This window comes from Bos mutus, chromosome 24, assembly GCF_027580195.1.
Source record: "Bos mutus isolate GX-2022 chromosome 24, NWIPB_WYAK_1.1, whole genome shotgun sequence".
NCBI lineage: Eukaryota > Metazoa > Chordata > Mammalia > Artiodactyla > Bovidae > Bos > Bos mutus.
Window position 1 is genome coordinate 34,769,960 of NC_091640.1, and position 18,301 is coordinate 34,788,260.

Sequence of the window (18,301 nt, forward strand, 5' to 3'; positions counted from 1 at the left end):
GCTCACAGTTGGCAAGCTTCCAGGCTGCTCCTCTCAAGATGATTATTGATAGAGGCCAGCTATCCTGGACTTCTACCTCCCGCCAGACCTGGCTGTGCGTGCAGTGTCAGAGAAGGCAAACACTTCATCTTTAGTGGCTGACACGAGATCCAAGCTTCTCACCCCAAACAGCCTCTCTGAGGGTGGCACAGTGACTGCTGCTGAAAACTACGATTTCTCACCTTCTTAGAACCACTAGTGCTCAGGCCTGCAGAGGTCCAGTATGCCTCTGGGAGGTCTTGCTATGCAAACACTCCCAAAGGTGCCCAGTTACGGGGGAAAACGCTTCTCTGTGCATGCGTGTGCGCTAAGTTGCTTCAGTCGTCTCCAGCTCTGTGACCCTTTGGACTGTAGCCCACCAGGCTCCTCAGCCCATGGGATTCTCCAGGCAAGAATACTGGAGTGGGTCGCCATGCCCTCCTCCAGGTGATCTTCCTGACCGAGGGAGCCTCTTCTGAGTGGGTCAGGTCAAATGATATTTTTCCTAAATAAACTATTAAGACTGACATCATTAAAACACCCCTGTGGGTCCATCTTTCCTGGCTACACTGGAAGCTGAAGATGTCTGAATGGTCACTTACCCTAGAACTCTGGCTTCCAGAAGAGACATTTGACTCATCCAAGCCACATACAAATCTAACATCTTTTTTAAGTTGCTGGAAAGTTGACATACTCTCTCATAACCCACCTCAGTGAATAATTATATAAAGGTCTTTACAATGCAGACAATATTTGGCCTAATGAAAAGAGAGCATCACTAGTCAGCAGGCACGAGAACAATCCAGGTAGCCTCCCCAAGAGGTTCAACCTAAATATTACATTTCATAGAAAAATAATATTGTAACACTCCCCTTAAGATCTCTTTCATTCTGCTTTACAAGTATTAGGCAGTACTGTAATCACACAGAAACTAAATAGAAGGTTTTTAATATATTGTCTAAAAAATGAATTTTCTAATGATTTGTATCAGGGGCTTGTATCATCTATATTCCAGAAAGCATTGCGAGCTGATTTCAAACAGTCCACTGAAAGTTTTCAATGACACAGGAAACCATTTGGGGTATGAAAGGTAACTTCTAGCAGAAGAGCAGAAAGACCAGCACATCCTTCTGGGTTCCCTGGGAAAAATGGAGAAGACCAGATCCTCCAGTGCAGAAGCAAGTCTGGGGAGGAAGCCAGGCGCCCACCCAGCACATGCTATAGAAAGGAAGAGTTGTTCCAGACGCTCAGGGCCAAGCGCTAAAGGTCAAGAAGATAAAGTGGGGAAGCAGCGTGGAGCTTAGCCCCCACATAGGCGCTGGATACAACCATCACTGGCTGCTTTCCCATCCTCTGTGCTTAAAGATGCTCTGGCCATGAGGAGCGCAGCGGCGTGGGGTACTTGCTCACTTTCTGCATTCTACCTCTCAGTGCTCTCCAGGTAAAAGAGCACACGCTGACTCCTCTGTGTGCCTGTGGTCAAAACCACCCCACGCTGGAGTAAGAGGGAGACTGGGTCTGTGCAGATCACAGCTCACAGGGCACACCCTACGGACTTGCAGATAGTAACACCATCTTCATCAACAACCCGAAGGAGGGGAAGAGACCCTTTTGTCAAACATGCTGTAATATCCAGCTTTTTCAGAATCACAGACATACCAGTTACTTTCTAAAACAACACATGTAACCATTTGATGAAGTGACTTAAGACACAAATCAGTTTCTTTCTCCCCTGTCTATAATCCCAATAAACCCAAAGTCATTTTATCAACTGCTTCATGCATTCTGCTCACAAATGAGTGGCTCCATCTCATCAATAAGCTATCCTTGGAAGTTCCCTGGTGACCCAGTGGTTAAGAATCCATCTTGCCATGCAGGGGATGTGGGTTTGATTCCTGATTGGGGAACTAAGATCCCACATGCCTCGGGGCAGCTATAAAGCCCACGGGTTGCAACTACCAAAGCCTGCGCTCTCTGGAGTCCATGCACCGCGACTTCAGAGTCTGTTCGCAGCAATGAAAAGATCCTGCATGTGGCAACTAAGACCCGACACAACTAAATAAATATTTTTTAAAAACCAAACAAGCCATCTAGGGCTTGAAACTGGGGCTTTCCCTCTCTCGCACACAGAACCCAGGCTGGGTAACAGGCAGGAGCGCAGGGGCCGCACCTGGGGGGCAGAGGTGAAGTCCATGTACTGCTGGCACTGCTCACAGTGGTGGAAGGTGTTGTAGGCCGCGTACTTGGTCAGCATCATGGACATGGTTTCTCGTTTCCGGGGCTCCTCAGCTTTGGGTTCCTTTATCGCTTCTGTGTAAAAAGAGACAAAACACCTTCCCATGCTGTGTGTGAAGCCCCTATGCCTGGGCAAAAAGTCCCCCACCCCCAGAAGGGCTTTTCCTAGGATTCTGCAGTTTATGCCCTGAGAGGCAGCTCTGAAAATTACAAGGTGACCTTGCTGTTGTTCAGTCGCTAAGTCACGTCCAACTTTGGCAAATCCATGGACTGTAGCCCACCAGGCTCCTCTGTCCATGGGATTCTCCAGGCAGGAATACTAGAGTGGGTTGCCATGCCCTCCTCCAGGGGGATCTTGCTGACCCTGGGATCGAACCCACGTCTTCTACATTGGCAGGTGGATTCTTTACCACTGAGCCACCCAGGAAGCCCAAAAGGTGACATTCACGTGAATAAAACAAGACATGCAAAGGAGTATGACTTAAGCTGCTCTCAAGGAGTAAACGGCCCCAGGTTTCCCGCCCTTATTTAGGTGAACCCTCGACCTTCAGGCTCCACGTACACTGACCTTGTTTGACCCCTGCCAGCTTCTCAGTATATACCAGGCTCATCGAACTGTACTTGGGGTCGTGCACACTGACGTCAAAGGGCATTTTACTGAAGCTCTCGATGTCAGGCCAGGGTTCGCCCTCTGACTGGCTCACCTCACTGCTTTCGCTGTGATCTAGGCCAAGAAGGAAAGTGCACAGGGCAGCCCGATCAGACCAACTGGCCACCCTCCCTCCCTCTCACCCAAGTGTCAGGGAAACATACAGCCCAGGTAGGTGGACAAAGGCCTTTCTGAGAAATGAGCTCCCGAGTCCAGGGGAGAGGGGTGCAGAGTGTCCTTCAGACCTGCTGGGAGGGATGCTGGCCCTCACTGGTCCCCATTAGCCTCTACACACCCAGCCCAGAAACTCCCAAGTCTAAGAGATCCACCAGTCTCCCACGCCTGACCCCCAAGTGTCCCTAAAATCTTATTTAACTTTGGATGATCTGAATCCTATCACAAGAGTTTTAGTCATGGGGTTTTAAGATGCCAACAGCTGAAAGGATTTCAGGGGCTCATTAAGCAAGATTCACAGTGTCTGTTGCTTATTAGAATCCACTGGAGCTTGTAAAACCCCTGTGCTCAGGCCACACAGCCTAGAACCACCTTCCTTATTTAGGCACTCGTCATATTTAAAGCTCCTTCAGTGCTTCCGACATGCAAACCAGGTTGAGAGCCTGGGGCCTTGGGTTTGAGTCCAGGCCACTGCTCCCGCCGATCTTGTGACTTCACACCTGCAGGCACCTTCATTTCTTAGGGTTCCCTGATTGTTTTAAGAAGTCCAGATGGCATACTGAAAGTGCTAACACCATGTGGCAGGCACATGGTATGTTTCCAATAGGTGATATTGGTTATTAATAATAAAAACTATAAGATCAGCTTAAGACAGTGTAAAGGGAGCATGCGTGTGAGTGCGTGTGTGTGTGTGTGTGTGTGTGTGTCAGTCGCTCAGTTGTGTTCAACTCTCTGCAACCCCATGGACTGTAGCCTGCCAAGCTCCTCTGTCCATGGAATTCTCCAGGCAAGAATACTAGAATGAGTTGCTATTCCCTTTGCCAGGGGATCTTCCCAACCCAGGGATTGAACCCATGTCTCATTATGTCCAAATTTTTTAAACCTCATTATGGCAGATTCTTCATCATCTGAGCCACTGGGAAAGCCCTCAAAAGGAGAAACAAAGAAAAAAACACCCCTCTGCCAAAAGCCTACAAGCTAGAAGCTCAGGTATTACCTTTTAAGCACAACACTGTTTATTTTTACATCCTGGACCTTTTTAAAGTTTAGGTTTCATTTAAAAATGTGCATTGTATTTAAAAGTTAGAGCTTATTCTCATTTAATAAAAACACATCCCCATGCCTCTCCAGTGTACCATTGCATTCACCGGCACTAAAATTAGGGTGAAGGAATAAAGCCAAACAGTGCTGCTCATCACAAAGGCCAGGTTTGACTCTCACAGCTGTAGGCTCTGTAGTGGGAATCTGAGATGAAAATTAAAGGCGTCGTTCTTCCGAGGAGCCTACGAGGTGGGGGTCAATGGGATGACGGCCCCTCACTCCCGGTCAGCTCGGCTCTGCACTGTAGCCCCGCCTGCTTTGGGCAGCCCCCGGGATCTTTCAGTCCCCTCTGGTGGCCTGGGGTCTGCTAGAGCTCAGCCGGGCACGCAGACAAGGAGATGTGGACCGGAAGACAGGACTGTGTGCGTTTGTCCGGAATCCTGCACGTAAACTATGGAGGACGGAAGTTGAACCAAAAGCCACAGGAAGATGATTAAACATGACTGATTTTACCTAGTCTGGCTCTGAACTGCTCTATCCCTTGGGCTGGTCACAGGACAGGTCCAACTGTTTAGGAAAAGCAAGCGAGTTGGAGGTCTCCAGGGCGAATGTGATGGACAACACAAGGCCTTTTTCTTCTCTACCTTCATCTTTCAGGGGCTTGGGAAGAACGTCTACCCATGACTACTCCTGCCCACCCCCCCACCCCATTTCCTCCAGCACCGCAGTCCCTCTGAGATGCGAAGCCACCCTCCCCTGGCCGCAGGGCTAATGCTAGCTGACCCCTGCTCATGCCCACGCTCCCGCCCTGCTGGACCGGCTGAGGGGAACCGCCTCCCTCACAAGCAACAGCAGGGTGGCAGGAGGTGCAGGCTGGGGATGGCCTGTCAAGCACCAGGCCCTCCATCCTTCTGCCAGTCCCAAGGGGCTGTTGATGGTGCCAGGGTTCTGTCCTGCTCAAGGAAGTTTTCCTTTGGGTAGTAATCCACACACCTTCACTCGCAGCCAGTAGGCAAAACATAAGGTTACCCTGATGGAGTATAAAATGTGCCCTGGACCCTTAAGCCATAGAACACTGCAGTCTACTAATTTTAAACCTGAGCAGTGTCACCATCTGAGCAGTGAACCCACCTGACGGGCTTTATAAGATGCCTCTGTGCCCAGTGATTCGGGGGACACAGTGGGGATCGGGGTTCAAAGGAGGGGAAGTCACACCCCAACCTAAACGGCCAGGGCATCTTACAACTCTGCTGGCTCCTGGCCTCTAACTTCTCAATAACCCTGCACTAACCCCCTGGAGGCCGCGGACAGCCCCGGGATGTGGTGGTAATAGCCCGCACCACCACGCCCGGCGCTCACCGGTGTTGATCTCGGCCTCGTCGTACACGTCCACTTCCAAGAGCCGGATGAGCATGCGGAAGAGGAGCCTCAGGAACTGCAGGTAGGAGCCCGTCTTCCCCACCTGGGGCGGGTGTCGAATTGTAGGCGGGGAGGGGGAGGAAAAGACAAAAGGGACGTCACACCTGGGCTCTCCAAGGACTCCTTCCATCTGAGTGGGGCCTCGACGTCCCCCGACCCGAGACACCCCCAACCCCAGACCCCGTGCCCCCACGCCCTACCTCCGACCCCAAGCCCAGAACCCCTGCCCCCGCGCCCTACCCCCGACCTCCGCAACTCCAGAACCCCTGCCCCCGGGCCCTACCCCGACCCCCCGACCCCGCAACCCCAGAGCCCCTTGCCCCCGCGCCCTACCCCCGATCCCCCAATCCCAGACCCCTGCCCCGGCGCCCTACCTCCACTCCCCCACCCCAGTCCCCCATCCCGAACCCCTGCCTCTACCTGGGGGGGCCCGCTCAGCAAGAGCCGGCGCGGGTGGCAGGCCCGCGCGCCAGAGGCGGGGTCGGGCGGGTTGCCGTGGTCGGCGTGGTGCGGCCGCGCGGCCGTCCAGCGCCGGTAGTAGAGCGACTGCTCCTCGGGGCCGGCGTGCGCGGGCGGCGGCGGGCGCAGCGGGCTGGCCCAGGCCACGTCGGGGTGCGGCAGCAGGGCCGCGGCCGCCGGCAGCTTGCCGCCCCGCCGCGCGCCCAGAAGGCTGTAGGCCGCCTTGGACAGGATGACCACCGGGGGCAGCGCGGCCTGGGGGGGCCGGCCGGCCCGGCCCGGCGGCCCGGGCCACGGCAGCGCCCCGGGCCCCGATGACGACGGCGACGGCTTGGCGGTGGTGCTGCTGGCCAGCGGGGGCCCCAGCGAGTCGCACTCCTGCTTTAGGGGCTCCCCGGGTCCCGCCGGGCCGGCCGAGAGCCCCTCGTCCAGCCCCGCGCTGGGGACCGGGCTCCGGAAGCTGGGTGTCGGGGGCGGCTTCTGGGACTTGTCGGCGGTGCTGGACGAGCTGACCCCATTCTCCATGATGGAGCCTGAAAGAGGACCCACACGTCGCGCTGTCACCGCCGCCCCTGCCCCGGGGGAAGCCCCTGGGGTCCAGGCGGCGCTCGGGCTTCGGGCCGCCCCTCTGCTCCTGGCGCCCTGCCGCCCCCCTCTCGTCCCCTTTCCCCGGCCCTGGCTGCTGTGTGGGCTCGGAAATGGCCACTTATTCCCGGTTTCCTCCGGGCGGCCAGGAGAAACCTGGACCCACGTCCGACCCTCCCCGCGTCTTCAGGCCGCAGGTAGCCCGGCGCCCTGGGACCGACCACCCCGCCGCCTCCTGCTGCTTTTTTCCATCCTGCCCGCGTCTTTGTACATAGCGGGTTATTAAACTCTCCTCTGGTTAGGTTGTTTGGATAATCCGTCCGAATCACTCCAGAACCCTGACCAACACACGCTCCACACCCAAATCCTGTCCATTGGCACTCGCCGCCTTCTGGGGGTCCCAGGCCCCACCCTCCTGGCTGTGGATACGCTCCCCAGGGTGCAGCCCCTTCCACAGATGCCCGGACCGGACCAGCGTGGGAAGGCGGGCGTAACCTCCTCCCTCCCTACACCCCAAGGCCGGAGATCTGCTCACCTACAGCCAACTCACCGCAAATGTCCCCCACCCCCACCCTTTCCTGGTGGCTCAGACGGTAAAGAATCCACCTGCAGTGCAGGAGACCTGGATTCCATCCCTGGGTTGAGAAGATAAGGGCGTGGCAACCCACTCCAGTGTTCTTGCCTGGAGAATCCCATGGACAGAGGAGCCTGGAGGGCTACAGTCCATGGGGTCACAGAGTCAGACACGACTGAGCGACCAAGTGGTTTGAAGACAAACAAGAATCGAATTACAAGACTCTTTCTGCTCAGACTGGTGCCTCCCAGGCAAATCCCAACCTTGGGAGCTCCTAGGTGAAGGGCCAGTAACCAGAGGCTCCTGACCCCATCCATCACCGCTGCTCAGCTGACTTCTGCATGATGGTTTTCTTCTGCCTTCAAGGCCCTTGAGTCTTCTGGCCTGAATGCCTTGGGCAATGAGCACCCCCTGAGGACCCTGAAAGTCAGCTGGAGGTTGGTAGGGTGGTGGGTAGGGTGGTGTGTGTAGGAGGGCAGCACCTGGGTCCTCCAAGATTGGGGAGGGGGAACCCCAGACAGCAGAGTTCATGAGAGCAAGGCCAGAATCTAGAGTCTGTGGGGCAGCTCTCCACGCCTAGGGAAGGGAGGGGGCTGATCAAGGAGCACAGGAAGGAAGTGGACTCTAATCACCCCACCCTGCTCCACCTTCCTCCTCTCCCTCACCGATGCTGGCTGGTGTGGAAAAGCTTCTAGGTGTGTTCTTCCCCTTCCTCTGTTACCCTTTACCATCTTCCCAAACTCCCTCCTTTATTCTGAACTGGTCTACCAGGCAGAACCGGGGAGGCTGTTGTTAGAGGGTGGCGGGTACAGCCCTGACCCATGACTGAAGCAGACCTCGGTAAGACAGTCCTCACGCTCTTCCAGGCACAGATACCTGCCTTTTCCATTCAGAAGGGGTGTGTGTGTGTTTGTGCGTGTGTGTGAGTCAGTGTCATGAGGTAAAAGAAGGGAAACACGGGGCAGAAGGAACGTGAATGGTGGTTCCCTCTGTTGTGGGATTTTCATTTTTCATCTCTTCTCTATACTTCATTACATTCTCCAAGTTTTCTATATTAAACTCTATTATAACTTTCACAATCAGAAAAAAAAATGGAAATAATGCTGTGTGTGGGGAGTAAGTTGCTTCAGTCGTGTCCAACTCTTTGCGACCCTATGGACCATAGCCCACCAGCCTCCTCTGTCCATGAGATTCTCTAGCCAAGAATACTGGAGTGGGTTGACATGCCCTCCTCTAGAGGAGCTTCCCTACCCAGGGATTGAACTGATGTCTCTTATGTCTCCTGCATTGGCAGGTGGGTTCTTTACTACTAGTGCCACCTGGGAAGTCCTGGAAATAATGCTGTATTTGCTTAATACTATTTAGCAGAAGAAAATTCATGCCAGGCACTGCCATCAGCCACACAGTAACATAATAAGAGGGCAGTTGGTAGGCTGTAGGCTGGATCATCCCAATCAACCAGTGGTCCCAGAGTAGCCTTCTGTATATAAACACTTGCCATTTAGGTACTTGGGGGAAAAGTCACTCATTCATTCGTTCAAACACACACTCAGTGCCAGGTACTAGGCCAATTAGCACAAACCACTTCAGGGTCTGGAAGGAAAAGAAGGCCTTTGTGCAAATATCAGATGTGTAATATCAATAAGATGATTAGGGTGCAGAGACTAGGAGACGTGGTGTTAGTGAGGATTCATGAAATTTACTTATTGTATTTAGCCTATTGGTCAGGAAGATCTCCTGGAGCAGGAAATGGCCACCCACTCCAGTATTCTTGCCTGGAGAATCCCTTGGACAGAGGAACCTGGCAGGCTACAGTCCATAGGGTCACAAAGAGTTGGACGTGACTGAAGTGACTTAGCATGCAGCGTGCACGCATGCATTTAGCCTATTAGCAAGCTCTTCATTAAGTGCTTTCCAGGCAAATGTCTTGTGGCTGCTCATGACTCACGTTTGTCAACTACGTCTCCCCAGGACTGAGGTCTGGATGGGATGCCCAGGTCAGCCACCGCTGCTCTGAAAGCTGGATGGGAGGCAGCAGGTGCCTCTGCCTTCCCTACTTCTACCCCTTCCTCTCTCCTGCCCCAACCCCTGGAGAGAGAAAGTACTGACCTGAAGTTCCCGTGACAGCGCTGCTGTTACTCTGGGGTCTCTCCAGGTCGATCAGCAGCTCCTCGGTGTCATTCTCGCTGGCCGCAGCTCGCTCTTGCTCCTTGCCGCTGAGGTCCAGGGCGGCAGTGGGCCCCCGGATCACCTCTTTGGACACGTAGCAGCAGGCCAGCCCCATCTCCTGCTCCAAGGCCGTGCGGGTTAAGTAGCTTGAATCAATTAACCGGAGGTCACAGTACTTTAGAGACCTGCACAAAGTAATGGTGTCTTTGGTGAGGCGCACAGCGTTTACGTGTGGCTGACAGCGGTCAAAATGGTGAGGTGATCCTTGATGTAAACCTCAGTGCTGCCACCTCCTAGCTGTTAGGGCCGCAGGACAGTCACTTCACTTTCTCCACACATGGAATAGAGTAACAGTGCCCAGCTGACAGTTATTGCAAGGAATGAATGACATGGCACAAGCAGTGTGTTTAGAGCAATACCCAGTGGGCTGCCCTGGTGGCTCAGACAGTAAAGAACCTGCCTGCAAGGCAGGAGACCTGGGTTTGATCCCTGGATTGGAAAGATTCCCTGGAGAAGGGAATGGCTACCCACTTCAGTATTCTTGCCTGGAAAATCCCACGCACAGAGGAACCTGGGGGCTACAGTCCATGGCGTCGCAGAGTCAGACATGACTGAGCTACGTTCACTGCACTTAACTCACCGCAAGCACTCAGTGAATGCTGTGACTATTCTTGGGCTTCCCAGGTGGCTCAGTGGCAAAGAATCCGCCTGCCAATGCAGGAGACTCGGGTTTAATCCCTGGGTTGGAAAAATCCCCTGGAGAAGGAAATGGCAACCCACTCCTGTATTCTTGCCTGGAAAATCCCATGGACAGAGGAGCCTGGCAGGCTACAGTCCATCAGGGCCCCAAAGAGCTGGACACAACTGAGCAACTAAACAACAATACTATTCTTGCTATTGCCTTCCAACCCACAGGCCCCAGATCCTTGAGGGAACAGCAGCCTAACAGAGACACTTCATCCAAAAAGCTCCTCATTGGGGGCAATGCTTCTCCTCCCTGCCCCTCTGGCTGCCCAGCTTTCATGCATAAACACTTCTCCTCCGGGGCTTCTCTCTCATTCCCCAAATTGCTAGGCAATCTCTGGAAAGTTGAAAGAATCCAAGAAGGCTAAATTTCTTACATCCCCGAGTAAAACAACTGCCTTCTCACTTGCCAAGTGAAGGAAGTGGGTGAGCATCAGCTAAGTTTTAACCGTCAGCTCAGCCAAGCAACCAATGGGAAATGAGAATTAGTGATTGGCATTGTACCTGGGAAAGGTTTCTCCAAGAGGATCTTTGCCAGTTAATATCACAATACAAGGCAGACCTTCTAGATCCTGGTATGTCCGAGGGACCCACTCTTCTGCTTCATTTCCTCTCCAGGTCTGTAGAAGGGGACCCAACAATAAAATTAAAACCCCTCATTGAATTTCCACCTTTTTTGTTTCTACAGTCAGATTTTACACACATCTGTGCTTCCAAATGACTTCCAATAAGTGTGTTTGTGTGTATACATATATTTTAATTGCTACTGAAAAGAATACACCAAGTACTCTAGAAGAATGTGGGCTTTCACGTTATCTCAATAAGGTAAACAGGAGATCTTAATGAATATATTATGTATTAGCCATGCACATCAAAGAAATATACAATGTGAAATATCCCACCAATGGTACAAACCTTACAGAAACCCTACTTAAACTACCTGACTCAGTGCTCTTAAGTACAACACTTTCTTTGTATAATGGAAAGACTCTTGGGATTGATTGATTGAAAAAAGACCATTTCGGTTATAAATGACTGATAAAATAATCACAGCAAAACTTATATACAATCACCTCTATACATTAACTGAAATATACATATACACACATGTGTATATCTTTAATAAATGGAACAATCTCAAATACAGGAATTTATCAAGAGGAAGAAAATCTCAACTTGAAGGATGCTTGAAAGTGAAAAGATCTTACAGATTTTTTTTTTCTATTCTAGAGCAGAAAGAAAATAAACCATCTCTTAAGTGGATAAGGTGATTTCTACTACTTTTTATGAAGTGTGTAGCATCTAATTGTGATTTATATCAGCTTTCTAGCAGGAATTATAAGAAATGAACTGACATTTCTGATGATGTTTTTGGGAACAAGGACTGAAAAGTGAGGTATTAGGAGATGCATATAATGTTATTTTTAAATAGACTGGTATTTCCTTTGCTAAAACCAACATGGGATAAAAAGAAATATATCAGGTAAGATATGATATGATATAATATAACAGAGTTTGGTTACTGGTTTGTTGATGTCTATAAAAGCCAGTCTTGGAAATAAATATACCCACAATTACTTCAAGTAAAATGCATAGAATTTTTAAAACTGGAAGAGCCCCCAAACCTCAATCTTTTGTCATATATTTTTATGCCAAGGAGAACTCAGTGGATCTACATGACTATTTATAAGTTTGAGACTTTCTGTGTCTTAGAAAACCAATCTGTCAAAAACATTAAGACATTAGCAGAAAGTTTCTCCCCACCCCCAATTCAGTTTTCCATATATTTTCATGTCAAAGGGAACTAGAACATTACCTAAGTCAAAGCAAATAATTCTGCAAATAAGAATCATTTTACTCATAAACCTTCTTGTTGGACTTATGAATCCCTGACTCTGGGGTCTCCCCAAATATATTTCATGGTTCTAGCAAGAATGAGGTTGGGTTATAATGATGGAAGAATAGATGTCGTGTTTTATAAGGAGAATTATTTTCAAAAAATGATTAAACAGATTCCACTTTTACTCTTGAGCAATCAGAGCAAGGCAAACCCACTATGTAATGTTTTCCTGTCACACTGCTACTTCTGATGATGGATGGCTGCCGTTCTTCTACGGGTCTATCATGCCCTGAGGGAGCTTTTCCTACAGAAGCAGTTAAGACAACACGAAAGACTGAGAGAGCATTGACTTAGGGGCTTATATGGGGTTCAAGGTCAAGGAAATCTAACGAAAGCTTCACAGGCCTTCTGGACAGACTAACTTATTTAGATGTAAACTTATATCCTTCCAAAGTACTTATTATCACTTAGAAGTTAACCACAATACCTAAAGGCTAAGCACAAAAATAAGGCCCCCTAATGGAAAAAGAGGCACTGGATATTACCCAAGGCTAGAGACAAAAGGCATGGAAAATCCCATGGACGGAGGAGCCTGGTGGGCTGCCATCTATGGGGTCGCACAGAGTCAAGACACGACTGAAGCGACGCAGCAGCAGCAGCAGCAGAGACAAAAGGCATCCTGGTGCTGTTTCGTCAGTGGTGAAGGAAGTTGGTATTAATAATTTAGAGATCAGTAGGTGAAACAGAGACCACCTGGCAAGTGGCAGTCTTACTAAGGATGCGAACGTTTCAAATCTTCACTTCCACACCAGTGGAAAATAGGGGCTTCCATGGTGGTCCAGTGGTTAAGATTCTACCTTGTACTGCAGGGGGCCTGGGTTTGATCCCTGGTCAGGGAACCAGATTCCACATGCTGCCAACTAAAGATCCTGTGTGCAGAAACAAAGACCCGGTACAAATAAATAAAAACAAATATTTTTTAAAATAAAAAAGGTGGAATATAAAAAAGATGGATTGATGTGATTGAGGGATTTTGAACATATGTAAACTCTCTTTTTTTTAAGGCATCCCCCACACACGTGGGATCTTAGTTCCAAGAGGATCAAAGCTGCACTCCTGCATTACAGGGCAGAGTCTTAACCACTGGACACCAAGGAAGTCCCTGGAAGTCTCTTCTGTGTAGCTGGTGCTTGGCCACTGCTCATGCGACTTGAGGTGTAACTGCTTGAGAAGTAATCACTTGAGATCTCTTCACAGCACAGCCCCAGCAGCCCCGGGAAGCCCTGCAGGTGGTTCTGATGTGCTTGCAGCCAGGTAGGAACCTCAATTATTGACTGTTTTTCAAACTACGGCCCACGGGGGCAAATTATCGAAGACTGCTGATTACACTGAATTAGTAAGTGTCTGTGGAGAAGGAAATGGCAACCCACTCCAGTGTTCTTGTCTGAAGAATCCTAGGGACGGGGGAGCCTGATGGGCTGCCGTCTATGGGGTCGCACAGAGTCAGACACGACTGAAGCAACTTAGCAGCAGCAGGAGCAGCAGTAGCAGTAAGCGTCTGAACAAATGACCTAAGACGCTCTAAGCAGCTATACCTGGTCAGTGCCAATGGAGACCCAGAGAAGACCTTGCAGACTCATAGCCTTTTAGAACATCTCCCTGCAGTAGGTGTGTGAGACCTCACAGAGCGGTGCTGATTACCTGCCTGTCCAGATTCCTCATCATTAGCATCGTTCAAATTGTCTCATAACTAATAAGTTGTATTGTAAGAAGAGTTTCAGGATTCTCATTTCTTACTTATCCCAGGAATACTGCTATATTGTGGTCTATGACTTTAATTCAAAACTGTGAACGTTATATCTATATATCCATATGTGAAATGTAAATGTTACAACTTTCACTAAATATAGGAGCTTCTATGTTTAGAAAGATTTATTTGTTCCAACTGTGTATCAAGCTAATACAAGACATTTTGTCTGCATTTTGGATTATTTGAGTTAGGTAGTAGAACGCAATACAAAGGTTTACATTTGCAAAATGCTCTATGAATATGAAATAATAATGTTCAAATTACAGCCCTTAGAGACCATGCAGTCTAACGCTCATTTTGCAGTTGGTAAACTGCAGCCCAGATGGAAATGTAAATCCTCTAACACTGCATGCTTTCTTTTTATACAATTTGTGTCAAAGTAGGCTTTTCTTTATCCAGGTTAGCTCAGTATTTACTTTCTGCAAGGTTCAGAAACCATGTTGATCTAACCCAGACATAGAGCACCTTGCTCGGTACCGCACCTATTGGTGTGCAGAATTTCATTAAGTGCTGTCAAAGGGCTGGGACACATTGGATTAGAAGAGTCCCCAGAAAAATCTGAGCGGGGCATGAGGTAGGGACTTAGGTTAGTTGATCAAAGAAGTCTCCCCCGCCCACCACACCTGACAGGAGGGGTTCAGAAAAAGCAATGCCTTCCCCGTGCAGAGGGGTGGGGAACTTAGCCATGCACAGGCTTGGAAGAGTCTCAGTCCAGCCCGCGCTTGGGGCCAAAGCAAGTACAAAGAAACAGCAAACTGTTGGGGAATCCACATGCAAGAGGGTGGGCAGTTGTCCTCTGTGAGCCCTGAAGAGAAAACAGGATACTTTACCGACTCTGGGTGGACAGAAAAGATTCAGTGAATGGATGATATTGAAAGGCGTGCCCCCACGGAGGTCCGAGAGAACAACTTACCTTTTTTTTTTTTTCTGAGAAAACAGATGGCCGTGGGCTAGATGAATCTTGAACAAGGTCAATAAACAGGGGGTGAAATTGGGTCATCGCATTTTTTTTTGCACCTGCAGTCGGAGAGCATGGAAGACCAACTGCATGCATGCACTAGCATGGGGGACCCAGACCGAATGTTAATAAACTAGGAAGGTGGACACGTCCCTTAGCTTAGCCTTAACGTTGTCACGAAGTCGCGTGACACTTGTGCAAAACTCTAGCAAACGGCAGGCCTCTGAGCCGCCTGCACGGGGTAGGGGTGGGGGGTCCTAGAAAACGGAGCGAAGGTCTGTCCATTGCTAACCTTTAGTCGTGCCACAAAGTGGGCTGCCACGCTGAGTTCAGAGGTGGGGTTCCCCAGGACCACCTCGAAGCGGTACTGGAGCCCCAGCTTGTCGCGCACCTCCTGCAGCCGCTCCTTGGCCAGCATCGCCAGCTGCACAGAGGGCACCCGGAGGATGAGCATGTGTCCACGCCCACTGCGGTTCTTCCCTGGGCAGCTGAGGAGGTCGTCCATGATGTTGAGGGTCTCTGGTGTGCTGTGGTCACGCAGGGACGCCACGGTGGTCAGAGCCATCAGAGCCTCCGAGTACTGCTGGATGAGGAGGTAGCAGCGAACCACCATGCTATGCAGCCTCGGGTACCTTCAACAGAACACAGGGGCGCTAGCGTGGGGGCCGTGGGGCCTGGGATCGCAAGGGCTGTGTGGTAGGAATGGAGACCCAGCAGGGTGGGAAGCGGATAGTGGTGGGTGGTGGGCTTGAGCTCAAGAATGACCTGGATTTGAGTCAGTTCTTATAAGGTGGATGAACCTAGAGCCTATTATACAGAGTGAAGTCAGAAAGAGAAAAACAAATATCGGATATTAACACATATATATGGAACCTAGAAAGATGGTACCGATGAACCTATTCGCAGGGCAGCAGTGGAGATGCAGACATAGAGAACAGACTATGGACACGGGTCGGGGAGAGGAAAGAGAAGGCGGGACGGATGGAGAGAGTAGCATGGAAGCATATACACTACCGTTTGTAAAACAGCTGGAGGAAATTTGCTCTATGACTCAGGGAACTCAAACTGAGGTTTGGTAACAACCCAGAGGGGTAGGATGGGATGGCAGGTAGGAGGGAGATTCAAGAGGGAGGAGACATATGGCTGATTCATGGTGATATATGGCAGAAACCAAAGCAATATTGTAAAGCAACTATCCTTCAATTAAAAATAAATAAATTTGTTAAAAAAGAATGAACTTGAAGACCTCCTGTAGAGCGCAGGGACCTCAGCTCGATGTTCTGTGGCAGCCTGGATGGGAGGGGAGTTTGGGGGAGAATGGATACATGCATATGTATGGTTCAGTCCCTTCCTGTTCACCCGAAACTATCAGAACATTGTTAATTGGCTATACCCCAACACAAAATTAAAGCTTTTAAAAAAGAATGACCTTGGAGCCCACATCACTAGAAGGAAAAGCTGAGCTCACAACACCTTCTGGGATAGGTACCTTGAGTTCAAGAGGCTTAGGGACAGTCTAGGGATCCTAGCTTCTCCCAGAGTGGTCTCTAAATCAGCAGCATCACCACCGGGGAGCTTGTCAGATGTGCCAAACCCTCCTACCCCATGTGCACTGAATCAGAAACAGCCTGGACAAGGTCCCCGGGTGATCTGTACCACACTGTATCTTGAGAAGCACTGGTCCGCTCAGACTATCCACAGAGTCGTAAAGGATCATCCCTAGACTCTAAGCTCTTGCTGCTGTCCTGGGGTTAGAATGCTTGGTAGCTTATTTCTCTGATACTTAAAATTATAGTTGAGGAAACCGATACATTAATGTAATGTCTGTTAAGTATAAGGAGTAAAAAGAGTAATTATTATGGCTAATTTGAGGTCAGCTCCCTTGTAGCAATAACGATTGTTGTTGTTCAGTCGCTAAGTCGTGTCCGAGTCTTTCCAACCCCAGGGACTGTAGCACATCAGGCTTTCCTGTCCTTCACCATCTCCTAGAATTTGCTCAAACTCCTGTCCATTGAGTCAGGGCAATAACAGTATCTTCTCATAAAAATGGAGGAAGCTTGGAGCCAGCTGGAGAAATAGCATCCCCTAGTGGTGTGGTCTCCCATCCACCTGGGCGAAAGGAGCCCCGGGAAATAAACAGCAGGGGTGTCCTTGACTCACCCCAGCATTCCCTGCTCACCGCCTTCCACTGGACCAACTCGGCTGTGTTTTTTTTTTTTTTTTTTTACAATTACAGAGCAAGCAGAAAATAAACCTCTCATTTATGTGCTATTCCTCATAAGACCCGGCCAGAAGACAGACGGAATACACACGGGTAAAGAGGACCCACTTGCAGCCTGAAGAGGTGCTGGTCAAGAAAGCAGGCCTGGGGAAAGCAAGGCCTGGACCGGAGCTTGGCTGGGCCTCCCGTGGAGCCCGCAGAAGGAAGGCGGGTCTATGAACTTTCTTCCTGGATGCCGGCTGGTGGCACAGGCAGCCTCCTAGCAGCTGGGTAGACCAGAGGGCAATTTCACCTTTGCTCCACTTTATAATTCTATTTAAAGTGAAACAGTCATCACCAGCCTTGCACAGGAAAGCCCAGGGTCAAATACCAGTTCAGGTCAGCAAATGGCTAACTGTGGTTTTGAAGTACTTAGAGCTGGAAAAGACCATGGATTGATTCCCTGGGTTCTGATTCACTTTCTCATGGAAGGATGCTGATTTAAAGACTGGGAGAAATTCAGCTACTTGCCTAAGATCATCCAGTCAGTGAGACAAGAGTGTGGATTTTATTCAGTTCTTTGACAATGTCTTCTCAAGTGGTACAGATTTAGTAGACTGGGGAAAAGTAAAGAACTCCTTTAGTTCCATCGGTCCTCCTGAACCACTCCATTCAAGTGTTCAGTAAATCATAGCCATTATGAGCCTGGGGGACCTGGGCTGGAGGAAGTGAGCACAGATGATCCAAGTTTAAGGCTTACTGTTTTTTTTTTTGCTGCGGCATGTAAGAAAACCAAAGTTAGATCAAAGGGTAACTTTGATATGAAAAGTGAAAGTGTTAGTTGCTCAGCTGTGTCTGACTCTTTGTGACCCCATGGACTGTGGCCCACCAGACTCCTCTGTCCATGGAATTCTGCAAGTAGGAATACTGGAGTGGGTTGCCAATCCCCTTTCCAGGGGATTTTCCCAACCCAGGGAATGAACTCAGGTCTCCCGCATTGCAGGCAGATTCTTTACTATCTGACATGCAGGCATTTAAATTTTACACTGAAAGAGCTATGAATTTAGAAGTGAATAGTTTTCCCAATTTTTTTTTTGTATTCAATTATAATCATAGTTTTTTAAGGATTACAAAAGTTGTATAGGAGCTGATGGGACTGTCCATTAAAATATGAGTTATAAAACTCCAAGATGTTACTTAAAGAAAAGATAGGTTCCAAGCTGGTGGATAGAACAGGAGGTTGGGGAACACTTAGAAGGGAGACTCATGAGGTGGTTTTAGAAATCTCAGATCACAGGTGCCACGAGGGGATTAACATCACAGTGTCTGTTATGTCTTCTCAAACCCAACAGCTGCGAAAGTACAAAATCCCACTGCACGCCTGTTCCTTTTCCTGACACCGCCCAATAACTTGCTGGGTAGGACG

At 49.7% G+C, this 18,301-nt stretch overlaps 1 protein-coding gene across 1 annotated transcript in view; it reads right to left on the reverse strand.

The window, feature by feature from the left end:
• The window catches only part of GREB1L (GREB1 like retinoic acid receptor coactivator), a 249,869-nt gene that overhangs the window by 11,919 nt on the left and 219,649 nt on the right, over nt 1-18,301 (reverse strand). Inside the window, 7 exon segments of the mRNA XM_070361659.1 lie at nt 2,189-2,328; nt 2,822-2,977; nt 5,477-5,579; nt 5,957-6,528; nt 9,264-9,508; nt 10,572-10,687; nt 14,968-15,307. Of these exon segments, the coding sequence (XP_070217760.1) occupies nt 2,189-2,328; nt 2,822-2,977; nt 5,477-5,579; nt 5,957-6,528; nt 9,264-9,508; nt 10,572-10,687; nt 14,968-15,307 (1,672 nt within the window).